The sequence below is a fragment of the Dufourea novaeangliae genome, unplaced genomic scaffold, assembly GCF_001272555.1.
Source record: "Dufourea novaeangliae isolate 0120121106 unplaced genomic scaffold, ASM127255v1 scaffold21, whole genome shotgun sequence".
Taxonomy (NCBI): Eukaryota; Metazoa; Arthropoda; class Insecta; order Hymenoptera; family Halictidae; genus Dufourea; species Dufourea novaeangliae.
In genome coordinates this window covers 5,785,797-5,812,350 of record NW_015373910.1, presented here as the reverse complement: position 1 = coordinate 5,812,350, position 26,554 = coordinate 5,785,797, and the positions used below count along the sequence as shown (strand labels likewise).

The 26,554-nt window shown below is 40.4% G+C and overlaps 1 protein-coding gene across 1 annotated transcript in view; it reads right to left on the bottom strand.

Annotated features, from left to right (window-relative positions):
- Positions 1-4,845: 4,845 nt before the first annotated feature.
- Positions 4,846-26,554, bottom strand: part of LOC107194003 (ADP-ribosylation factor-like protein 4C) — a 36,817-nt gene continuing 15,108 nt past the window's right edge. The window contains exons 2-4 of the mRNA XM_015583556.1: positions 8,756-10,285; positions 7,734-7,949; positions 4,846-5,088 (exon numbers count right to left, since the gene is read on the bottom strand). Coding sequence (XP_015439042.1) covers positions 4,892-5,088; positions 7,734-7,949; positions 8,756-8,966 — 624 coding nt within the window. The 5' untranslated portion in view covers positions 8,967-10,285 and the 3' untranslated portion in view covers positions 4,846-4,891. The remainder of the gene's footprint in view (positions 5,089-7,733; positions 7,950-8,755; positions 10,286-26,554) is intronic.

Sequence of the window (26,554 nt, the reverse complement as noted above, 5' to 3'; positions counted from 1 at the left end):
CTCGGATTTCAGCTTCTACCTTTCCTAGAACTCGTATTCCCTCTGTCTTATTTCGACCTTTCTTACCCGCTTCAATTTCATCGCCTTTCCTCTGGATACTTTAATTAAAAAAAAAAAAAAAAGGTACGATCTTCGTGGATATTGAAGGCGAAGTCGTGTACAAGAAAGCTTTCCCGCTGTTTCTTATTTCTTCTGCACCCGTTCTGGGAGATCAATTTTGGCGACCTTTTATATCTTCTTTGTGCTAAATCTGGGCGAAGTTTGGACGTTTGGGAAAGGAACAATGGAAAAGTATGGAAGAAATGCTGCATTCTTGGAAAAAAATACGCGACTAAAAGGGCGAGGCAACGAGAACTGTGAACAATCTGAAAAGTTCGGCACGATATTTTCCGCGGGTGATCTCCAGTTTTCGCGGTCGTGAAACCGGAAGTGGAACGATCTTCGCGGTGAAGATGCGTCTAATTGTTAGTGGAGCGAGTTGTTCCTATCTCGACCACCTTCCTTCTAACTCTCGGAAGATTAAACAGAAAATTTTACACATCCCGAAAATCTGAAAAGATCCACAAAATCATTTTAGTGTTTCTTGTACACTTATACAGGTGTCGGAAAAGTCCCTTCGAGGCGGCCGAAGGTTTTAATGACTCATCGACACTTCTCTTGGCGACACGTTTCGAACGATGACTCACCGACGAGTACTCCAGCATCCTATACTCAAGACTTCGCACTTCCCATCGACCATGAATAGAATTCTAAATGATTCTAAACTTCGGTGATTCTATATTAACGAAATTTTCCCAACAACTGTCCATTATCTTTGGATCATTTTGTAGATCTTCTCACCTTTTTTTCCCTCGAAAAAAGATCGACTTTTCATTCCACTGCAGTTTCAACAAAAATTACAAGTCCAGCGACCGAAAAACGCGGAAAGATCAATACAAACTCGAGCTTTGGTACTTCCTGACTAATCTCCCCTTTCTTGAGCCAGGAAAAGCTAGCAACCCCGATTCGAAGGGGTAGATAACGATATTCCATCGCGTGGGAAGCGATTTCGAGTATCGTTGAACCACCGTTCCCGTCTATTTAAAGCTGCGTCTGTACTATACAACAAAAAAGTGTTGTAAAACAAATTGTTATACAACATATTTTTATAACTTGTTACAAGATTACACCTTTTAACAAGTTTGTATAACATTTCGCATTTCATTATTAACCCCTTTTTGACAATTTCAATAAGGGATTCAATAAAGAAGTGAAACACTATTTAGCTAACATTAACATTTCACTTTTAGAATAAATGTGCACCTGCGATTAGTAGAGAATTCCTTTTATTTCTAGAAAACTAATAACAATAAAGACATTCTCGAGACGGTAAGCTTCAAAAAAATCGTAAAACAAAGAGTCAATAATGGTGACAGACTTGATGGATGACATGTAACTTGCATATACCACAAAAAATGTTATATAACAATTTTCTGTCTGTTTTTCCAAGTTTGATAATTTTTCTGTATAGTGCAGACGCAGCTTAACTCGAGGAACGTACTCGAAACCCTCGAGCAGTGTCTCGAGTGTATATGCGAGTTCTCCGCGCCGATCGTTACGCACACGGAAACGCAGCTTTTGAAAATAGAAAGAAAAAAAACCGAAGAAGAAAGTCTGACAAGATGGTCGATAAGAACTACTCGCTCCCAGAAGTGCGTATTTCAGAGGGATCTCGATATTACCACCTGGCAAGGAACCACGAGCGCACACCGTTTTGAGCTCTTTCGTTCGAACTATCGCGAGATCGAGAATCGATCCTAGTTTCATTCAGATACGGGCAGAATAATTTTCTTCTCTAATCGACATACTTGTAAACAACGAACAGAATTTTCTTCCTTCAAGATTTCGTATACACTTTTCACACAAGAGCTGAATTTTAATGGTAGAAAAATTTGACTGTAGATTTTATGCAGTCCAGAATGCATTCCTGAACAGATGTATCTGAACATTGTGGTTTTTATAAGAAAATCAGAAACAGTGAAATTAATGAAGCAACGATTCACGTACCTCTTAATAGAAGAAAGAAGGTAAATTCCTCTTCCTGTTTCGTTTATTTGTAAACGTGATTTCGCACAGAAATCCACAGTCTACCACCAAAAATAACATTCCAGTACTCAGACACTAATGATTCTGAATCGAGCCAGCAAATCTCGCCCATCACTGGCCCCAAAGTGAAGACAGGTCCGATCGAACGACGAATCGACTCGTACTATTCGAATAAACTCGCAATCAAACGCGTAACACATCGGGAAAACAACTCAACGAATCACTTTAGCTTCCCTAAAAAACGATATATGTATATTTTTACATATATATATATATGTAACGTATCACGATCCAACGATCATCGAGAGCAGCACCGTTCGACTTCCTCGAGATATGTATATGGTTTCGAAGCTCAAAACGATCGGTTCGCTTCTTCCACGAGCTCACTCCTGTCCTCTTCTTCCCCGGGCTATATAGCACGACAGACAACGAGTACAAATATACAGGTACACGTGTACACACTGTACGCTGACAATTCTTACCGCTGAATCGATTAACCAATCATATACGATCGGGAAGAATCATTGAAGCAATATCTACCCTCGGATGATTCGTGCCGCTGGGTCCATACGACGCCCATATACAGGGTGTACCACCCAATGTGAGTACCTTAAATATTTCACTTGTTTTCGATGATAGAAAAAAAATCCGAGAGGAAATTATTATTCGTTTGGAAGGGCTAAATACCGTGAGAAAAAATTCTCGAATGGAATCGTGGCTGAGGACGATCTTCCGTGAGAAAAAATTCTCAAGGCTTGAATTCCGAGGTTGAAATTTCGAAAAATATGGCCTTGAGAACAATGCTTTGATTATCACAGTATTTTCCCTTTGCAACCAAATAATATTTGCCTCTTCTATCTTCAACAAGCAAGTGGAATATTTAAGGTACTCACGTTGAGTGGGACACCCTGTATAACCAGCAAGAATTAACCGATCGAACCACAGACGATGCCCAAATGATTCGTGCCGCTTGGTCCATAAGACGCCACACAAAAACGGCAAGAATTATTCGCGCAATATGTATACACACGCGATTATACGCTAGTTACAAGGGTTAGGGTTCTGGGATTGTTATCACATCGTTTTACAAAAATCGTTTTACACGGTGGGGGGATTGGGGCCCGCGACACCCTAACGCGGTCGTTCTTCTTCACGTTACAACGTATAAAGGTGCAAAAATCCGAAGAGGCACGGTCATCGCCGGGACACCTAGGTGTCCACGATATTCACCTCGAAGTCTACCCAATAAACGCGTACTACCGAGTGTTCCTAGCACGGTATAATACGATGATTGTTAGAGATACAAATATTCCATTTTACGCGGCTTCGAGAGACCGTGGCTAGGTCGACGATCTCTCTTTGCTTCCAGACGATTGTACTCGAGATCTTCCCCTATGGATCGATCAACCAGGCTATACACGTGGTTGATATACACGTGAATCGTAGAAAAAAAGACCCTTGGTCTGACGAGCGGTGATGGGACCAGGATCGATTTGATTATCTGGGTCTTGGAATGAAATTTAACCAGATTAGAAACCCTGAAGAATGAAGATTCATCTATCATTCAAGGGTGTTGCGTTCTCTACGCGATCAGTCCCATCACCAAAATGATTGTTTCTTCATTGTTCCTATTCCAAGACGTCGTTCCCATTGATACATCTTTGTTGTTTTCCACGAAAGTCGTCATTGTTATTAATACGACTGGTCCCGCGTCATCGTTATCAGTCGACGAGGCAGTCGTGTTATCGCGGAACCTCCCGGTTGACCTCTTCTCGGTAACAAAACAGGCGTCCCAGCCTCGTTATCGATAACAAAACCGAGCGTCTCGGGCGAAAACATCATTAGCGTCGTTACGAAGTAGTATATCCCCAAAAGAACGCTTTCGAATTTTGGTAAAATAGAGCTTCTATGTTAGAGTCGACGAAGCACTTGTTTCGTTGTCGTCCAAGAAACAACTTGGTCACGGCTTAACCACGTAGTTCTTACGATTCCGTTTCTCTATCTCTTGATCCTCTTAGAAAACCTGCAACCTCGATGATCACGTCCATGGATCATCCTCTGAAGGGATCCATCCTGATCGATAAAAAAAGACAACAGCTGGTGGACGCATCTAGACCCCATTTATTCGAGCTACTCGTACTTCTACTGATCTCTGAAGCGATCTTCGTCCATCCTGATCGATACAAAAAGACAACAGTTGATGGACATACCTAAATCCATTTCTTTAAGTCACTCGTATCTTCGATGATCGCGTCCACTGATCATCCTCTGAAGGAATCCATCCTGATACAAAAAGACAACAGCTGGTGAACACATCTAGACTCCATTTCTTCGAGTCGATTGTATCTTCAGAACTCATCCTGCTCCCAAAAATTGCTTCTATTCCTCTTCAATCAGACCTCGAACAAAGGAAGACTGAGATGCTCAGGGACCAATTTCAAGGTTACCGAACCTCGACGAATCCAACTGTGTTCAGGTCCCCGTCGTCTCGAAAACACCAGCTTGACTCGGCAGAGAACGTCGCAGCAGAGCAACAACGCTGGCCGAAAATCGATGATCATCACCGGTCGGGGAACAACGTCAATTGTGTGGTTCTCGCCGACGCGAAAGGCGATCGAAAAGAAACAATTGTTCCGCGTGATGAGCAACGGGGCACATGGGTTCACTCGAGCACCTCGCGGACGTCGCGCGACGACGCGGATGTCGAGGAAGAAGACACCACAGAGGGTGTAGCTGGCGCCAATGGAGAGACTGTCCGCGACTGACAATATCAGAAGACGCACGTGCAGTCCTCCGAGGCCCTGGCCTACCTGGCCCGTTTTCGGTTCAGTTTCGCGAGCTTACGCCGCTTCAGGATCAGCTGGTATAGAGTGTCCAGACCCTCGTGGAGGCCCTCGCCGGTAATCGCGCAGGCTGGTTGAACCCTGATGCACGAGCTTCCTGGCATACCTGCCAGCTCCAGGACACCAAGGTGCTTCTCTAGCTCGCCAACCTCTTTTGCACCTGTGGACAGTTGGGAATATTGCTTGGTCAGTTGGATAGAACTGGGAATTAGAGTTGAGGTCGTCTTGTTTGGCAAGGAATCGTGGCTGTGGAGGATCTTCTTTGGTAAGCAATCGTGGCTGAGGAGGATCTTCTTTGGTAAGCAATCGTGGCTGAGGAGGATCTTCTTTGGAAAGTAATCGTGGCTGAGGAGGATCTTCTTTGGTAAAGAATGATAGCTGTGGAGGATCTTCTTTGGTAAGCAATCGTTGCTGAGGAGGATCTTCTTTGGAAAGTAATCGTGCTGAGGGGGATCTTCTTTGGTAAAGAATGATAGCTGTGGAGGATCTTCTTTGGTAAGCAATCGTGGCTGAGGAGGATCTTCTTTGGAAAGTAATCGTGCTGAGGAGGATCTTCTTTGGAAAGTAATCGCGCTGAGGAGGATCTTCTTTGGTAAAGAATGATAGCTGTGGAGGATCTTCTTTGGAAAGTAATCGCGCTGAGGAGGATCTTCTTTGGAAAGTAATCGCGCTGAGGAGGATCTTCTTTGGTAAAGAATGATAGCTGTGGAGGATCTTCTTTGGAAAGTAATCATGGCTGAGGAGGATCTTCTTTGGAAAGTAATTGTGGCTGAGGAGGATCTTCTTTGGAAAGTAATCGTGGCTGAGGAGGATCTTCTTTGGTAAGCAATCGTGGCTGAGGAGGATCTTCTTTGGAAAGTAATCACGCTGAGGAGGATCTTCTTTGGTAAAGAATGATAGCTGTGGAGGATCTTCTTTGGTAAGTAATCGTGGCTGAGGAGGATCTTCTTTGGAAAGTAATCGTGACTGAGGAGGATCTTCTTTGGTAAGGAATCGTAGCTGAGGAGGATCTTCTTCGGAATGGTAGCTGATCTTCTTAGGTTCTTGATCAATGGTCCTGTGCATGAGGTGGAAGGTTTTTTAGTTGACCAGAGTGCTTAGCAGTGAATGGTGGCCGAGCAGGATCATTTTAGGCTCTTGATCGGTGATCCTGATGAACTTGAGTGTGACTAGGTAGGGTGAAGAATTTACGTGCATGAAGTGAAAGGATTTATGGCTGACCAGGTGTGATGAATGTTCTTTAGCGGTCTGTGAACTAAGGATGCATGGTGGATCTTCTTAGGTTCTTAATCGATGATAGAGATGGAGTAGATAGTTTAACCAGGTACGATGATTTTGAAGCAACAATTGTTATTTACAGGATGAAAGTCTTCTTGGCAGATAAGGAATGTGCCTATCAGTAGAGTTTTATCAAATTAAAATGCTTATCAGTTTTTGTGTAGAGTGATCACAATCGAATGAGGAAAATCTTGATCTTCTAATTGTCCGAGGACGATAGGTATCTTCTGTTTTGGGATTCCGACCAAGGTTTATAAAGGATTTCGTGAATTGATTTAGTCCGTCGAGGGATGAAATTCGCAGCTGATCCGGAATACAGGATTTGGAGACCAATATTGCAGGTAACAAGGTATAAGTCTGTGTAGTAATCCTCGTGGATGATATACAGTATTCAATACACGGGTTTAGTTACGCAACGGACGATCCAAATGGGTTTACAGTATATATAGCTTGTCTTAACAATTTTATATCAAGCTCTCTTTGACGGAATCTTTTTTTTTTTTTTTTCGGTTATTATTAGAAGGAACCTATTGAGAAGATGAAGAGTCGGCACTCGATGAAGATTGTGATTTAGAATCTAAATATATTCCACTATAAATCGCGGTCAAGTGTAGTCACAGTCTGTCCAGCGAAGCCGTACACTTCGAACTGATACAGAGCAGTGTTTTCACGAGTCGGTTGCTTCTACACTCTTAAGACTTCAAAGACGATTCTATTTTCCGGCGGGGAAACCGACTGTCGGAGTCAATATCGAAGCAATTTCCATCGAAACGATCCCGGAAAGCGCGCTGTTCTCGACTATAAAGGGTAAAGCGATTTAGAACATCGGAGAACAGGAAGGAAACTTTAGAAATACGGTAAGGAGTACAGTGATTCTCATTGTGTACTAATATAGCGTTCAATAAAAGTACGATAACGTTCCATTTACATTTATCTTGTCTATTCTTATACAAACGAGTTATGTTTAGTATTATGTTCGAATAGTCCAGTTACACGTTAGTGCATTCGGGTATATAAATTGTTATTACGTGTCTCGAACATTTATCGAGGTCTTCCTGTACTCTAAATATGTGTAAATCATTATTCATCTCTGATAAATAAAATGGTAGCTGTTAACCAAGAGGTCTGAGAAAAGTATTCGCGACTATTCCAGAATGTTTCAAGGGATCGATTACCGATACTTTACTGTACTTTGGTAAAAATCATAAAAAAAAAAAAGAGTTGACAAAAAATTTGTTATAATCACGTTGAATCTCTCTTGAAACTGTGCTATACTTAATAAAAACATTTTCGATCGGACTGCTAATAATAAAGTAATTTCTACTGATCAAGATTCGTGATTCACCCTGTATGTCGAATGGAAAGGTCTCCCGAAATCTGTTCAAAGGCCCACCAACGAAAAAATAAAAAAAAACATCGTAACAGGAGGATCGAGATTATGTCACGAGCGCGATCTCGTTTCGAAAAGGGGCCACGGAACGCGACTTGCGTACGAGTGGGGGAGGATAAGGCCCTCACGTGGCTCACCTGGTAGATCCTGTTTGTTGGCCAGGATCAGAATCGGCACGCCCGCATTGTCTGGGCTCCTGGCTGTTCTGGTCAGCTCCATCTTAGCCTCCTCGAGCCGCTCAGCATCGCACGAGTCCACCACGAAGATGATACCGTCTGTGCAACGTGTGTACGACTTCCACAACGGTCGAAGCTTCTCTTGCCCGCCCACATCCCACACGAGAAAATTCACACCTGTGACAGACAATGAACGGGAATCCATTCATTTCCCAGCCTTTTGCGAAGAAAATTAACTGATGGGATTGAAAGAACGACTCGATTGTTTCACACATGCACAAAAATGATGGACCCTTCTGATAATGTCCTCTTTCAAGGATTCTAGATCGTACGGTGTCCTGGGAACATCCTCCTTCCGGTCTATTAAGCGCAGATGGGAGGTTTAGTGGAAATAATCGATGACAAATTGGGAGATTGGAGAGATTAGTTTGCCTGAGTCTTGGGTAATTTTGTACTCGATTGGAATGGTATACTGGGCTATTTCGTGAGTTGAATTTTAGTGTTCATTTGAAGAATAACGCGAAGATAATCTTTAAGTCCTATTCGTTATTGTGAGTCGTCAAAACTTTTTCAATACTGCCTCGCTATCATAAAATTACATTTCTTGTAAACAATTACAAAATAAATGGTTAAAAAATATAATGCTTCTAACTGAAATAATTGTATTTAATTTTATTTCGATCAGTTCGTTAGTCCGATACTTATAGTTTATTGAAAAAAGGTTGCCACTAAATTTCAAACAGCTCTGAAATCTTTAAAAATCCTTCAAGATACATTTGTATATCCCTAAAGACTACAACATATCTAAATTTGAACAAAATCCGATATCGTGCTCCAAAAAGTGTTCGATTTCACGTGGAATGGCCCAGTACACCAATGCAGTTAGCAGGTTAAGTGAAAGTTAATGTGAAAAGTTACTTCACGTAAAAAAAAATCTGCAAAACAGCTGCAAAGTCAAAAATGTAAGAAACAATGTCAAGTACCTTTCGCTTTTCCGATGCCACCGCGAATTCTCTCGCAGTTGAACCCGATGGTGGGCACGGTGTTCAGATATTGGTCGAACTTGAGCCGATACAGGGCTGTGGTTTTCCCAGCACTGTCCAGTCCCAGCATCGCCACGTGGAGCGGCGTTCCCGTAGGAAGCGCCTCGAGGAAACCGCCGCTCGTCCCGCTCCTGCCCATCCCGGCACCCATTCCTCTCCCTCGACGGTTCCCTCCCCCTGTTCCACTAGACCTCTGCTTCTTTCTCCACGATCGCCCCTTTATCTGGCATTTAGCTTCCCTTCGCCGCGTTTCCCCCTGGTATCGATCCCTCTTCAGCTCTCCTCCAATCAATTTTCACTTTCTGATATCGCCTCGACTACCCCCCGGGACGAGCAATCCTTCAGGATCAGCCACCTCTCGTCCCCTTCCTGGATCCCTTTACATTCTACCTTTCATCTGGCATTTAGGCCTTTCTTCAGTGATTACTGAATTTTTTCTGAGTTTCTTCTGATCTCTATCCCTTTGGCAATTTTCTAAGCCCGTTCTTCTTTATTAGTCTTTGAGTTTTTATCGTCTTAATGTCCCGTCCAATGATAGGCTCGGTGACAAGAGGTCCTCAGGATCTTTGACTCCTGAGTTTTTCTGAGATTGCTCAGATCTCGTGGGTAACCAAGGCCTTTCTATCCTTTTGAAATTTCCTAATCTTGTTATTTTTTGTTAGTCTAGGAGGTTTTTGCTTCTTTCGTTGGCTTCGTCAAGATTCACCATGCAATTATAGTATTTCTGTTCTCAATTTGTTATTCCTGCGAGACTGTTCAGATCTCGTCTTCTCTGTCCCTCTGAAATTTTCTAATTCTCTCCTTCTTTATTAGTCTATAAGCTTTCTGTTTGTTCCATTTCCTTCATCGAAGATTTCCCCTGCAACGATAGTCAGACCAGAGATCCCAAGATCCCCTGAATTTTTTCTGCGGTTCTTCTTCGATCTGGCGAATAGCCAAGTCGTCTCTATCCTTCTGCAATTTTCTAATCCTAGCCTTCTTTATTGGCCTACAAGCTTTCTGCTCCTTTCGTTTCCTTCATCGAGATATCCCTTACAATCTTCGTTCCACCCAGTGACAAAATGGGTCCTCAGGATCTTCCAAGTTTCTTCTCTTCAATGTTTCCTATATCCTCTTTCTATTTGTGGCTTCAAGATCACTTCATCCTGGCTTTACCTGGCCCTATCCAGTGCCAACCACGATCTTTCGTTCCCTGGATCCTCTCTCGGTTTATGATCATCGAGCCTCCACCGTCCCCTTTATTCCATGCTGGAGGCTCTGTACCTGCCGGCCGTCTTCGGCTCACCCAATGATGCTTCTTCTTCTCCTCGTCCTTCTCGTTTTTCCGTCGACGCGCGCCTCCTTTCGCGTCTGTGGGCCAAAGTCGAGGATGGAGAGAACGGAGGGGGTGGTGGTGGTGTCTCCGCTTTCGATGGCTCGTCCCCCGCCGTAAAAGGACTCGCTTCGAGGCCACGATCACTACCGCACAGGCTGAAAATGAAAGGAGAAACGCGTTACCGATGCGCCTTGGGGCTGGCACTTCACGATCGATCGTTTCTTCGCGAACGATCCTGCTTTTTCTAGGCCCTCTCGCTTTATTTGCCCTCTCGCTTTATTTGCCCTCTCCTTTTTCCCTTTCTACTCGCTAAAACCCAAACCTAACCGAAACGAATACAATTACTCTATTAACAATACGATTTCTGACAAATACAGTATTTATTTAATTTGGATTTTGCAATAGAAACTTTTGTTAACGAACCAGATTGGAAGCTTATTAGAGGCTTTTACTGTAATTTCCACGTTCACTGAACATGCCATAAACGTCCAATCACTGTCGGCGCACTTACGGATCAAGTTTCTTCTGTAGGAGAGAGGAACCCGAATGATTTCATTCGCCAAATTACAGACGACTGTGTCATTACCAATTATGGGGAAAACGAGGCGTGCTCCAGGCCCGAGAGCAGATAACAAGGTATTAATTTAATTTGGTCGAAGCAGACTGTCTAAACAGTAGTCGTCTACTGTTAACATTTTCATGTCGGATATCGTAGTAATACGACTTTTCAGAAACAAAAGCTGAGAGCGGTTGACGTAATAGGACGTCTTGAGAATTTTTTGAGATAGTGTAAAATGAAGGGAAATCAAAGGAGAAAAAATATTATTTTCGACGATATTCGATGTTCCTAAAAATCGAAGAATTTTAAAATACAGAAGACAAATGAGAAGAGAATTTTAAGAAAACAAAAAACACAATAAATCCTGAAAATGTCCAGAAACTGACAATCTCAGGACTCCAGAAACGATTTAAATGTATGCAAATATTCACGTCGATCCAGTTTCCCAAATGAAAAACCCCAGAATCACGCCTCGAGGAAACCTGCGGCGACGCCGAGAGAAATTGAACAACACCGCCGATTAATCGGTCGCGATAAGAGGCAATTATCGTCGACAATTAAGAGCTGGGACAAGTTTATGTGTTTTTCTTATTTCGAAAAAGCTCGTTAAGAAAAACGATCGGCCAACCTTGGCAAAGAAGTGGCCTAAAGCCCTAACGAGCGCGCGCATATATGCAAATATCCGCGGCTGGTTGCGTATTCCAGTTTCGCGCCGGAACGCGATTAATCTCTCTTTCCAGGCTGCCGCGTTTCACGGATAACGAGGATTACGAGAGATACCGAGATTTCTGGCCACGTTCATTAAACATAATGCCCGTTGACGAATATCAGACTGTCGCGTACGAAATGCTACTGTAAATACACAATGCGCACGAGGTCACATTTTTAACGGGGAGTCCATTGAAATTGAAGTGGAACAAAAGATCTCTCATGTAGGTTTTTTAATTTTTTGTTTTTTTTTTTTTTTCAAAACAAATACCTTTTACTGGTATTAGTTAAGCTATGGACGTTCACAGAAATATCAATTTTTACGGATTCTCTTATAATTAATATTTTCGAAATTAACTTCAAAATTAACAGCTCGTCCTACGAATAATTAGGCCATGGATGTTCACGCAAGTATCAATTTTTAACTTCGAACTTAATACCTTCTCACAGTGATAATTAGGTCATGGATGTTCACGCAAATGTAAATTTTTATGGATTACGTAACTTGAAAATTAATACCATCTAAAATAACTTCAATATTAACACCTTCTCCTGGTAATAATTAGGCCATGGATGTTCACACAAATATAAATTTTTGTGGAATGATTCGAAGGGATTTATTTCATCTACTAAAGGATCTATCAAGCTTCAAGTAAACCAGAGATTCTATCAACTTCATTACGCTTTAATTTCTTTAAAAAATGTGTATGTCACCTCTTTTATACATTTCTTAGTGCCCAAAGAAAAAGGTAATAGCATGTAAGTCTATAACAAACAATGTCCAAAAGAAAATGACACCAATAACCGTGTCAAACCTGTTTCTATTCCAGCAAAATTAATATTAACACCAGATCAACGAGACTCCCTCCATCCATCTGACGAAAAAGACGAATAAGAACGATAAACGCAGCAACCTATTTACTCACGCGCCATGCGATCCACAGAAACGGTTCGCAATGGATTTTCAAGTTCCAGTTAACATCCGTAACCGACTATAAGCGCCGTGGCTGGAAATGCATAATGGTAACCGTAAATTACATCGATAAAAATAATAAGCTAATGGGAGGATATCGTGGCACGAGCCTGTTCTCCACACTCCTCGTTCTGGAACACCGCGAGGCTCACGATCTCGTTTTATCTTAGTAAGAAAAAAAAATAAAAAGTATCTAGCTGAGACTCTATATGGCTCTTTATACTTTTTATCAATTTTACCAATTTACTTCGAACGATTAATATATTAAACTACTTCAAAATATTGAAGTGGAAAAAAAAGTACAAATAAGTGGGGAAAAAAACAAAAATATTGTATTCCATATTGTAAACAAAATTAACTATTCCAGTCATTTCTGAATATGTATTACACCACTCATTCCTGAATACTAATTCCCATTTCTGACTACTACTTCTCATTCCTGAATACTTCAATAATCATCCTTCCAGAATCCAATTCCCCATAACACGAACTAACGATACCACGAATCAAAAGTACTTTTTTTCAGACCACTATAACAGCCCGGAATAAAAATACTCCAAACAGACTGTTAGTCTATTCGTCTATGAAAAATAGGATATTCCAGCGATAGCTACAAAATGGAGAACGATAGATAAATAAAAGAAACGTCCAAACGCTCGTTCGGTACGTCTCTCTTCCGGCCTATTGTCCCCATCTTCCGGTGCTTCTAGCGCCGCGTTTTTTTTTTTTTTTTTGTCCGTTTTCACCGAGTCAGGTGAATCCTTTATTCTTATTTCCGTCACGATCGGATCTACACGCTCTTCTGCTTCCGCGTTCGCCAACGCGATTCGATCGATCGTTCTTCACTAGGGAGTATCCTGTTAAGAGCTAATCACGCTTAATAATCGTGTAAACTATCGTCTATCTATCACCGATAACATCGACGAATCGTTTACCTTGTTTCTTTCTTTTCCTGGCTTCGTGTCTCCTCGATCATTTCGTTCCAGAGAGTATAATACTCTCGCCGATGACGCAATCAGACGATTCTATTCACGCTTCTCGACGAATCCAGTACGATTTTCATTTGTTCTCTCCCCGACAAGTCGCACTATAATTCGTCTATTTAATTCCAGCTCGATTCTTCGCGATAATTTCGTGCAATTTCGCAGCTCTGGCCGCCTCGAACGACGACTGGGATCGTTGTGAAAGCGAGAGTTCGCGAAGAAATGCGAGGAGAACATGTCTGATCGTAGGAGAATATTGTACAGAGTGTTGCAAGTGGAGGAACGTTGGTGTGATCACGATTATTGGGCATTAAATAAATATGCAGGTGTATAGTGTTACCTGGACGAAGAAAACTGTACTTTATCGAGCGACCTGATTGTTAATGACACTTTACTAATCTTTTTTAAATCGTTTTACACACTTTGGTATTCTGTAAATATGTTGGGAGTAAAACAATAAAATAATTCTGGACACTGTAAACGCCAATAAAATCGTAAGACAAAGGATTAATAAAAGTTTCTTTAAGAAAACAAAGTGTCTAGACTCTATAAGAATAATCACTTGCTATTCAATTGTACCCCTAATTAAAAAACTTTTCCTGCAACAATAGAATCCTATAAAGACCTCTTAAGCCTTTAGGATGAATTTTTCGACGAACACGTGCCAAGATGAACGCGAACTCGTGCGGATAATCGTCTCGGGTAACGTGGCAATTCCTGGTGTGCCGCTCGAGCGGAATTTTTCCAGTGAAAGGGGCACAAATGACACCTGAATTAGCGGGGCGCACCTTCGCCGGACTTGGAACGGTTCCCCCCCCCCCATGTGGGCTGTTGTCTAGACGAAGAAACGCGTAATCCGAACGTGGCGAGGCGAATTTAAGGCTTCTCGGCTAGGATGCAAGGAACACGAGTCGCGGAGAGCTAAGCCAATAAAACCGCGGTTGAAACACCTGATACGCGTTTTGTCTGTTTACACCTTTTTGTCTGTACAGCCCCGCCTATTATTACAGTGTTTACTCGCGATAGAATATAGAATACTGAAACGATAGAATATATTCTTACGTAACTAAGGAATGTTTGCCACTGTGTCTTCGCACTTTTATAACAGCGATAAACCTGTCTGTTGTTTTTTAGTCGTGTAAAAGCTCGATCGAAGCTCACAGCCGTGAACGAAAAATTTGAATTTCCAGGGAGAAAAACAGAGAGGAACGTGTGGCGAGCCTTGATTCTCGACACAGGGAGCTCGTGAAATAGAGAGAGAAAGACAATGTGTAGGAGGGGCAGAGAAAAAAATGAAAGGACTCTGGGAACGCGTGTTCGAAAATGTTCCTGACCGGCAGGTGCGGCCAACTGGTCCAGAAAAAAAAGGAGATAAAAGTGGGTCGGGATGCAAGCCAATGCAGATGCACATGCAGCAGCACCACCACCAGATGCAGTTTACTGATATTGCTGCCAATACTTTTATCCTGTCGTTCCACGCTCTATCCCCTCCGCCGTTACCTGGCTGTCCCTCTCGACGTGCCCATTTTATTAATATCGCAAGACAGAAACAGAGAGAGCACCGCGAAAAGCTCGCGGATTTAATACCTCGATTGAACGGATTCAACGGCGAGATTGCAAGCTTGGAATAGGAGAAGGAGGTAAATCGATCTGTATTATTAATACTCCGATTCGACGTTCGCGAATAAATGTTCACTGTCGGCGATTGTTCGAGAAAAAGAAAAAAACTGATCTCGCCGAGCTGAAACGTTAAATGCGACCGGGGAGAAGCTGGCCTGGTTCCCAGAATGAATTTAAAACAAAGCAGAGGCCCGTGGACTGAATATTATTAGAGGAATTCTGAACAATTCAAAAGGAGTTCATGGAGACTAGTATGAAGAGGTGTTTCCTCTATAAATGCAACTTTATCTATACTACTTGAATTATTATGAGTTGAATCTCTACGACTCGAAACTATACGACTAAAACCAACACGACCTGAATCTCAACTAAAGTGTGAAGTATATGCTTTATCACACTTTTATCTTACGACTTAAAGATCTAAGACTTGAACGTTTAAAACTTGAAGACCTATGACTTTAACCTCTACGACGTGAATCTCTGCGACTTGAACATCTACGACTTGAACCTTTAAGATTTGAAGATCTATGACTTAAAGATCTATGACTTGAGGATCTATGACTTGAGGATCTATGACTTGAGGATCTATGACTTGAAGATCTATGACTTGAGGATCTATGACTTGAGGATCTATGACTTGAGGATCTATGACTTGAAGATCTATGACTTGAAGATCTATGACTTGACCTTCTACGTCTTGAACCTCTATGACTTGAATCTCAATTGAAGTGTACGTATAAAATGGCTGTGATCAAAGAATTCTTAGGCGACAAAAGGTTCTGAATATTTCTCATCAATTCCCTTCGTGTATCCCGATATCGTAGTACCAAGTGGGACACGCACAAACTCCAAACAACGGGACAAAGTCCCGACATAACCGCTCTAACGACGATCTTGAATTCGGTCGCGTGTCCGCTCCTTTTTCATTCGTTTGACGATTTCTAGAGTGCGTCCCTTCTCTTCGTCGATCTCGAACCTTCCTTCTCCGTCCCACAGCGTCGATCTAGCGGTCCAGAGCAAACAGTTATACGAACCACCTTGCATTGTTGGCCGTCCGTTGACGGCAGGCAGGACTTCGGTGATGAAAATTCTGACGCTTTTTTTTCCCTTGTATTCCCCGTGTTACCGCGGAACAGAGGGACAGTTATGCGAACTGCTTGCGGTGTTGAGCAACACCACTGGCAACAGCAGTTCGACGATGAAATTCCATTTTTGTTTTTTTATTTTTCTCAATGTTTGTGGTCCCTGAATAGGAAACAGTTATACGACGGTAATTTCGTGCCACTTCGAACGTGTGTTAGTTGGTATCTGACGGCAGGAATTATTCGTGTAATTTAATGATAGGAAATTGATCCGAAGATTTCATTCTATTTTGGGAGTTTCCTTTTGGGGTGAAGTCGAAAGAAGGGCAACAGTGTTCATAAAATGTGGGCGTTGGAGAGATTATATGTTGTAGATATGTTTAATTGGGACTTCCAAGTATCCTTACAGGTCGTGAATTTTAATTAACGAAGGTGACAGATGAAAATTCGTTTTTTATCTGTGCTCTAATCTTATGTAAACCTGAAGCTGCTAATGAGTAGAACAGAGATTATAGATAATAAAAAAGAAGGAATATATACTCCTAAATTATATCCCCAAATTTGAATATTCCTAATTCCTGTTCCTATAAAGGAATATCCCAATTTCTAATGTTTAAAATTACAATTGACGATAAATGGAACAATGTTCATAAATTTTGTAATTAACAGATTCGACTAGAATCAGAATTGTCCATCATTCACGTCTATGAAACTGAAACTTTAAGGTACCCGAATCGATTGAAAAATTAAAAATTTCATTTTCTTTCTGAAGTTGTTAGAATTCATTTGTTTAGATGCTTCGTTAAAAAGATCGATGGGGACGAATAGTTCGAGAACGATGACCCAGAACGCCAGATTTCTCTGGCCACATCTTTCCTCTCTCGGCTATCCCGGTTTAAATTTGATTTGCCTACTTTCGCACGTGCATACTCGTGCCTACCTGTCATCCTCCCCCCTCTTCTTCTTCTTGGCCCAAGTCGGTTGTGCATTCGGGGCCGCATAAATTAAAATCCGCGGCACGTCATGTGCTTCTGAATATTTATAGAAAATATTCTACACCGTGTCCCCACTTTTCGCGGCCAATGTTGCATAATCGTTGAATAACTCTTGCTCCTGCGACCAATCGACCAGGCTCGAAGAAAAGTTAAATAATACTGTAGCTGTATCTGGTCCGCACTCTTCGTTATATAAAAGATGCAAGAATGATAAAATAACGGTCTCAGAGACGGTGCAACTGAATTATCGAAGAGAAAATACAAATATTTGATACACAGTGACTCACAAGTTTCTTCGAGGAATGCATACTACCGCTTCCATTCGACCAAATTATTTACCAAAATGGGAATTCTATTTCGGAAATAAGAAAAATTTCTCACAAAAGTCATGGTGGTAAATATGTAAGTGGAAGTTTCATAAAAGTTTTTACACCTATATTTCATATTTCAAAAGTATGTGAACAAATGTATGACTCATTGTAGACCTGTTTTGTAAACAAGAAGACATTTAACACTTGATTTTAATGTCAAACAAAACTGACAAAGACTAATTAAATTTGATCAAAAGTCCAAACCACGTTAACCCTTTAACAGTGTTTGAGGAATTTACTTGTCACGTGAAAAAATAAAATATCTTTTGCTGTTGAGAAAAATTGAAATTTCAGTAAACGTTGACAAATATATTTCCTTCAGAATAAATGAATCAGATACACATTTTCAAAACAAAATTCCATTGTTAAAGAAGCTCTGAATCCGAATGGTTCTGACACTAAAAAGGCTTGAAAATTGTAAATGTTTCGACACGTGTACGGACCGAACGGAATTCCTGTCGATTTCTTAACGATCCTACATCGCTAATTACACCGAAAATGGGGATGTTGTTATGGCCACGGACTAATAACTCGTCGAATATGGAGGAGAGGGGGCAGAGAGAATCATTAGTGAAACCAGACAGCGGCATTATTCAACGTTGATAGCCGGGATCGATAACAGGTTCGTGGATTCCTTAAATCTTCAAGTGACGGTGTAATGGCAACGGTAAATGGAAACGTCGGGATTCTGTTTACGGTGAAGTTTATGGTAAATAAATTCGATCGACGGTTACGCGATGTACCGTTCCTCCGTGATCGAAGTACTGAAAATATTTTCGCGAGACTCGAAATGGATCGCAATACGAATAAATTGATCGCAATTACAAATAAATTGATCGCAATTACGAGTAAAATGATCGCAGGTGTTATTATGGCTTCGATTAAACGGCACCGGTGTTCTTATCGAAACGTAACCAGCAAAAAGTTAGCAATTAATCGACATTTATAAAAAAAAAAAAAACAGCTATACACATAAATAATTACCTTTACATTAAAAAATCATATGCATAAAGATATGATGATCGTTAATTAAAATTCATGTTTCGTAATAAAAAATCATCGTACGTCTGGATTCGTAGTTTGGTCGTTCGAGTTTCTCCACTGTATGCACTTTATGCAATTTTATGCATTCCATGCGCAATTTCCTTTCGACTCCTTTTCACGATCGAGCTTTATGCCCTGCGGCTTGAAAACTTTTCCCCCTCCACTCACCGCGGCTGAAAACTCTTAATACGGTAATTTTTCAAGAGGAAATCTGTATTCTGAAGAAGGGGACTAAAAAGGGGTGCATTTTATGAGCCAGAAGGTCCGTCGAGAAATTTCATTCCGGACAAAAGGAACTTTCGTTTCCAGTTTCAACGAGAGGACACAATAGACTTGTTTACCGAGGATAACTCTATTCTTGACGATGATGCAATAAGGAATCCTCTACCTTTTTAATTACGCAATGTACATACTTTCGAATAGACACGTCTTGTGTCCTCTAGCTGCGTGAAAATGACATGCAACACTGAGGGAAATTACAGACATTAATGAACAAGATATACAAAGCTTTCCATTAATACATATTGTCGAATAATTAAAGTTTATTTTCATCATCGAAGTATCCTCATAAAATAAAACAGTAAGTAACATGTTTGCGCATTGAGAGGAAATTGTAACATGCACATTGCAGTGACATAAAGACTTTAATAAAATTCAATGAGATTCATATATTATTATTATACTGCGTCTGTTTGTGCAAATACAGATTTTTGTGGGTTAACTTTATACAAACTCGAACTGAAATAAAAATTGTTTGCTCTTTTATTAAGGGTTCTATCAGACTCTAAAGGAAAATGAAAACTTCATTGAACCTTGCCAAAGTTTAATTAAATAAGCTTAAATATTCTGAACCTCTCAGCACAGAATAGGTGAAATTAATAATTCTACAATATTCTACTTCTTTTAATTCAGGTTATTTATTTAGTAGATGAGGTTGAATTATAAATGGGTGTGATTAAAAAATATATATCTAGTAAAGAATAGAAATTTCAATTTAATTTTCATCTGTATAACATCTATAATTCTGAATTCCCAAAAAGATCCACAGTCTACTTACGAAACGCACTGTACAAGTAGTAATCAATTTACCCAAAAATATCCTCTGTCTATTAATTCGTTATCGTCCGCAAGATTAGAGGTAAAATCATCGGGTATTTACAGGTGTTCGCCAAAGAGTTCCGTGGCCGTTTGAACAAGGCTGTTCCACGGAACACATAGCCGAAACGATGTCGATCGCGAGCACCAGGTTAATTGGCTCTGTTTTACTGCAAATTACAGCCTGATATTCCCGGATTGCCTTAACGTCACGCGAGGAATTCCAGGCGTCGAAATGGAGAGGCGTGTGTTTCACGTTCTCCTCTGCCCCAATACACAACTTCCAAACGCGTGGCAACGCGTTAATCTTTTTCTTTTTTTTTTTTATTTAACCACTTGCCTTATAACATCGTGTCAGACTCATGTTGACGAATTCAAAATGGATTTAATAAACCTGAGTGTTATTCCTTTTCTTTTAAAAAGTGATATACTCCTCTCGATTATTGTCTGTCTTGTTCTACACGATTATTGTCCAGTCCGTGGAACCTGTCAAGCGCATCCTTTGTTGTCCCCAACAAAAAACAAATTTACGAGAGTCTGAAGCATTTCTTCCTATAAATTCACGAAAATCCAGGGTTTATCGTGCAAAAGAATTACCACGTTTGCGATTTTTTTTGTTGTTCTTTTTTTCGGTACGTTTAGAGAATGCGAGCACGTTCCAGCAATTAAGATCCCCGGTTAATCGGACGACGTGAACACGCGAGTCGGTTAAACGGCGAGATAATCGAAGGCCTTAATCGAGCCACGCGCGTTTCATTGAAATTAACAGAGACAGATGATTGTATACGACGTTGATTCGATAGAAATTGAATTCTGCGTCCGATTGGTAGCTTGTTGGTTGAAATTCTTGGAATTTTAGTGTATCGTTGGGTAACACTGCGTTTGGATAATGAGTTCCGATTTTATAGACATCGTTAAGGACTGGGGGTGAGACTGTAGAGAGCAATGTACGCTGTTCTGCGTCGTATTATTTAATGTCTTTAATTAGCGTGACTTCGTTTAATCATTCATAATATTATTCAACACCTGTTTCGTTTTAAAAAAAATGGTTTTACACAATAAATATGACGAAGTATACTGCTGCATTTACTACTTTAACAAATCATTTCGTACAATAATACAATAAACTCTTTCTGTCCTATGATTTCGTCATCACTTCCTACGAAGTTCCAAGTTGGAACTTCCAACCCACATAGTCGCTCAAATTGCACTTTCAATTTCCAACATTAATGTTCAAAACCGAGATTCCATACAAATACACGTGTTCCTCTGTTTTCATGTAAATCACCGTCACAATTTAATAATACAGTCTCCTCTCGATTATTGTCCAGGCGTCGTCCCCACCACTGGGTGTGGGGATCTTCGTCCAAAAAACGAATTTACAAGGGTCTGAATCATTTCTCCCTATAAGATTATTATTAGTAGACCCGATTTCGGGATAATAATCGAGAGGAGTCTGTAAACCTTTTCTGATACACAATTCTCCGTACATTACGTAAACTAAATAAAGTGTCAGTAATTGGGACATTTACCCATCAACCGTAAACAATAAATTTTCGGAAAAAGGAAATTGGGGTCGATTAAACCCTGAAAATGTCAAATAGATAAAAAAAAAAAAAAAAGGACACGCATATGTGGGGTCTAAGGTTAATTTAATCGAGCCATAACTGCACGTATCCCTCGATTAAATCAGAATCCGTCTGAAAATTTAAGGGGCACCAATGTCGGTCCCCGGTCGGCTAATAATAGTACCGTGTATAACAGTACGAACCCCGTTAGCCACGTCCAGTTAAAAGTTGTTCCCGTGGCATTAGACGGTATGTAGCGGAGTTTGTATCTGGAACACGGGACCCATTCGCGAAGGGGGAAATCAGTCTATCGAGCAAGTGGGCCTCGTAATTCACGATCGCGTTGATAACACCCGGGCAGAGACCGTTTCGTACGATCCACCGACACTCGTTCCACGAGATACTCTTATCTCGATTGGTAATAACAGCGTTACACCGACAGGCCTATGATTTCTAGATAAGCCACGGGGATCTGCGAGAATATAATCGAGCGATCGACGCGATATCACTGGCTGCATATCACGGTCACGCGGAAAATTCGTGCTGGATTCCTGCGGGAACGAATATGCTTTGCTATTGTTTCGGTAATTGGGATATCAGACGTTGCGTGTGACTCTGATTCGTAAGTTAGGAAAGATTTAGAAAATTGTAGAATGTTATTCATAAAACTAAAAACAAAAGTAGTTCCTTTTTTCCCTTGACTATATTATTGGATTCCAAAGAAAATAGAAAACACGTTGCATCTGACAAAACTTTTCTCCTCCATTATATTTCACGGACACCAATAGCCTCTAAATGCATAAAATCTTCAGTCTAATAATTATTATTAAACCATATTTATTTAAGACCACCTACTTTTTATTAATGTTATTTTTAATAACATCGATCGCGTGAAAACGTTCGGAAACGATAACCCCCATCTGCGGTTTGGCAGCATTTGCGGGAACCATCGTCGAACAAATCCGTATCGTGTCAAGGCCTGGCCGGTTTAATAATAGAAAATAGGATTCTAGGATCGCCTAGGAGGCAGAAACGAGACGGATCGTGCGCGTAGAAACGCGCGTGGCATTCGAGACCCCGTGGATACGGTGAAAACACGTTCGACCATGTGGCAGTCGTGAGAAACAGGGTGTTAATTAGACGAATGACTGAATTAGCGGCTTGTGTATGTGTCCTGTCCCTGGGAAAGCTACGGGTGGTTCTCGCTTTCATACCGGGCCGACACGAAAGTAGATCTCGAGCAAGCCATTCAGTTTCCCTGGGCGATTCAATTGAAGTTTCTTGAGTAACGCCCGTTTGTACGGTTCACAAGCTCGTGGTAGATTATTCGTCTGATGACTCGTTGCCTATTCCTTCGATAATTCGATGGTATCGCGATTTCTTCGGTTATACTAGCGATTTAAATATCTAGGAACTTGTATGAATTGACTGGGGGATCTTGAGATAGAAAGAGAATATTTCGTGTATAATAATCAGTCTGTTTTTTTCTGCTTGAAATTCAATTTGATCACTTATTGGGTCATCTTTCGAAGGTAATACAATTTCTTGAGTTTGTTTTAGAATTTGACAATATTGAAAATGCTGGAAATTAGTACGAAGACGTTCGAATAATAGAAAAGAAATTTTGTCTGCTTGGAATTCAATTTTATCACTTATTGGTCGCGATTCCATGCAATTATTCGATGGTGTAAGGAAACAAAGAAACGGAAACAACGACACCAACGAGAGGTTCCCTAATGAACCTCGTTACATAAACGATTTCTTCGGAAAAATGCGCCGCTCTACCTTTCGTCAGAACGATTCACTTCACACGCGATGGATTTTGGACGCAACGATTCAGAAAACACAATAAGGAATTCCGTGAATTCGTACCAGTGAAATATACACACCTTTCGATTATACAATCGGTTTCATTTCATTCAATCTGATGGAAATAACAGCTCGGGGAAGTTATAAAATGTATAAATAATTCAGTTCAATGATAATACATACAAATAAATGTATCATTTAGAAATATCGTATTTTATTATATAAAGTGTACCTACAGAATATAGTACTTAATTAAGTAATTTCAAGGATTTAAATACTAATTGTAACGAACAGGGAGCAGACATAATGAAAACCTAATTAATACTTCACCGATCTAATGCTTCTTTTCCTTCATATCTTGCACAATTTACAGTCAGAGGAAAAAGTACATTCGTACACCAATAATTCTAATTATCATTTAACAATGTTTATTTTCAGTATACCACTAAATGCAAAACTATCTTCTTTCACTTATTCCATAATAATTTTCTTTTCTGTCAATGGTACAGTCTTATGGACAGAGCTATGAACATGCAATTAGTGTTACACTGAAAATAATAATATTGACACTAAAACTACTCAAGCGTTCAAACTGACATGGTCAGTCATTCTTGTAACTATGATTAAAATGTCACAATAATTCATTCTCTCAGATTTTTCACAACTTACATTGCAATACGAAACTGAAGAAACTAGTTGTTCTGTAAATTTGAATGATTTCAAAAATTTATCGATTCGATAGACATAGGTATACGTTTATCATCCATAGTTCCAATATTAGCGATATATAAATATCACCAGTGTACGAATAATTTTTCCTGCCACAGTAAAAATGCGTCCACTAACAATTTTTCACTGGACAAATCAATACAACGGGTCGTAAATACAAATAGATCTTTCAATTTCACCGCCAACTAAAAGACAAACAATTTAATTCTTAATTTCACCGGTTACATCTCGAGGAAGCTCTTGCCATTCTGCACCGATGCACGCGCCTCCACGGTATAATTGCAGTTTCCGCGTGCGTCTTACGCATTCGTGATTATTATTTTTCCGGTGAACTGGTCCCGTTCCCGTTACTCCCGGCAATATCGTCGAGCAGACACACACAGACCGAGGGCCACAACGAAAGAGGGAACAGTGTATGTTCCAACCAGCAATGCGCAAAATTTATTATATCGATAAAAAATTAAATAACGAATAAAAGATTTTGAAAAAAAGTATTTCTCAATTTGTGATTGATTGAACGTGAAAGTTAAAAAATATTATATTTGTTCCTAAATGAGTAGACGCTTGGTAAACAATTCATTTAATTTTGTTAACTGTTTAGAGGTGAAGATTACAATCTTAGATTGTACTGCTGCTTTTTCGCGTTGTATCAGTCGATTAAAATTCTACCCAACTCTGGATCCAACAAAAGTTCCAACGTTCGTGATTAAAACATATTCGAGAGATCGTGACGAGACATCGATGAAAAACGATGCAGAGAAGACCAGAGGTAGGTAGACATTACAAAAGAATGATCCAAGAGGGCAGTTACGGCGAGGGGAATCGCGATTACGATTCAGGCGAAAGGAGGAACTTCTTTCAGTATGAACCGTCGAGGAATCGCGCGTAATAAGAAGATTACACTCTTCTAAGGAAATCTGCATAACGGCGAGGTCTTCATCTTTGTTCGACGGAGAATGATACGAATCTAAAGACAGACGTTGAATGGGAATCCACCGAGGCTGGCGAAGAAGATGACGGAGGTTCCTTCAGGAAATTGGAGAAAATTAAATTCTTCGAGGGATAGAAAAAATTTAGTTTAAGGTTACTGGAAGATGTTAGACCAGAAGAATCTTTACACCTGAATATTTGAAAATTGAAGATAATCGAAAGATATACCTGATTGATTAATTAACAGGTTCTATGCCAAAGTAACACTCACGACCATTCCACGAAGTGAAAGCGATTCCTTTAACAACTTTTATTACACCATGAAAGTGACCGAAATTAGTTAATTGATAAATTTAAAAAAATCTTTCGAAGTTCATCATATTTATCGACCGATACCAATAGATATACATTTACCTTCGGTAATTCTAGCGTTAAAATTCCCGTCGATAAACGGAGTACACGGTAGAGAACACACGGAAGTAATTAATCCAGGGACTCGCTCCACTGGACTCTCGTGAGTCTCGGGTCCAGTCTAGGTCCACTCTAAGGCCCTGTCCGGTCAGTCGAGTCAAGGTCTAGGTCTGGTCTAGACTGGCTGGCTACGAACACAACGTTTCCTACTAAAACGCCTTTTCCAATAGCGTGGCGAACGTTAACACGGTCGGAGATAGGAAAAGAGAGGGGAGGAGAGCTGTTCGCCAGGCGAACTGTTCACCTGGAGAGCTCGTGACGCAGTGAACCGGGATGATGCTCGATAACATACCGTTACAGACTGATGTAACATACCTGTCGGCCCGTAAACTTACGCTCGCGTACACACCGGCGTGAAACAAAAAAAGAAAAGAAGGTGTATAATAGCCTTGACGATCCGCGAGAAGTCGAAGTTGTGGCGACTTCAAGGATGAACGATCGACCGCAATTAAGGCGCGATTTTTTTTTTTCAACGGCCTGCAACACGGACACTTTTGTCTGTGGAGATCCTCGCTGAGGAATAATAAAAAGATAACTGCTGCGGTGGTGGTCGTGGGTGATACCAGGCGCCATTAAATTTTATGAAAACGCAGATTGTACAGTAATCTTTGCAACCTTGCGGGTATAATTGGTGGAGGGGAAATTAATCGAATGGTGAATGTTATATTTAAACAGCAAATTTTGAAGTGTTCATATATTTTAGAATTTTTCTATAGAGATCGAATAGGACTACAATATCCTAATACTTTTTCACATTTTTGCAATAGTGCCCCGCTATTATTAAATTGTAATTCTTTCAAACAATTGCTAGATAAACGGTTAAAAAATATTTTTCTGTTACGGTTATAATTTATTGAAAAAGGGTCGGAGATATATAATCAACGATTTTAAACATTTTTCAAACATCCTTCGAAATACGTTTATATGCCACTAAAGATTACAAAATATCCAAGTTTTAACAAAATCCGAAATGTTACTCCAAAAAGTGCTAGATTTCGCATGGAATGACCCTATAAACTAAGAGTTTCATAAATTTTATTAAGGGTTTCATTCCACGGTGGCACTTTACAGAATCTTTGATACGGTAAAGAAATTGCTGTTTGTTTCTAGTAGTTTCCATTAAAAAAATCTTTAAAGATTGATATTTGCATAAATATCAATACACTGGAAGGAAGTTTAAAGCATGGAGAAATAAAGATCCGAGAGGTTTTGTTGTCGAGAGACAATAGAAAGCACTGTTGCTTATAGAGACAATGGGAATGTATCTCTCTTACTGTAGTCTTTACGGTAAGTTTTCTTTTTTTTTTTTTTTTCGGGAACGCCCATCTCCTGTCGCGGATGAAGACAGCCCCGAGTAAATTACGTGAAATCGCGACGCTCGGTTTTCACGCATGCATGCCCGTAATGATCTGGGTAAATGGGACATAAGCGGAAGATGCAACGACTCTTTCGCTGCAGTCAACGTGCGAGGAAAGCGGGTCGTTCTA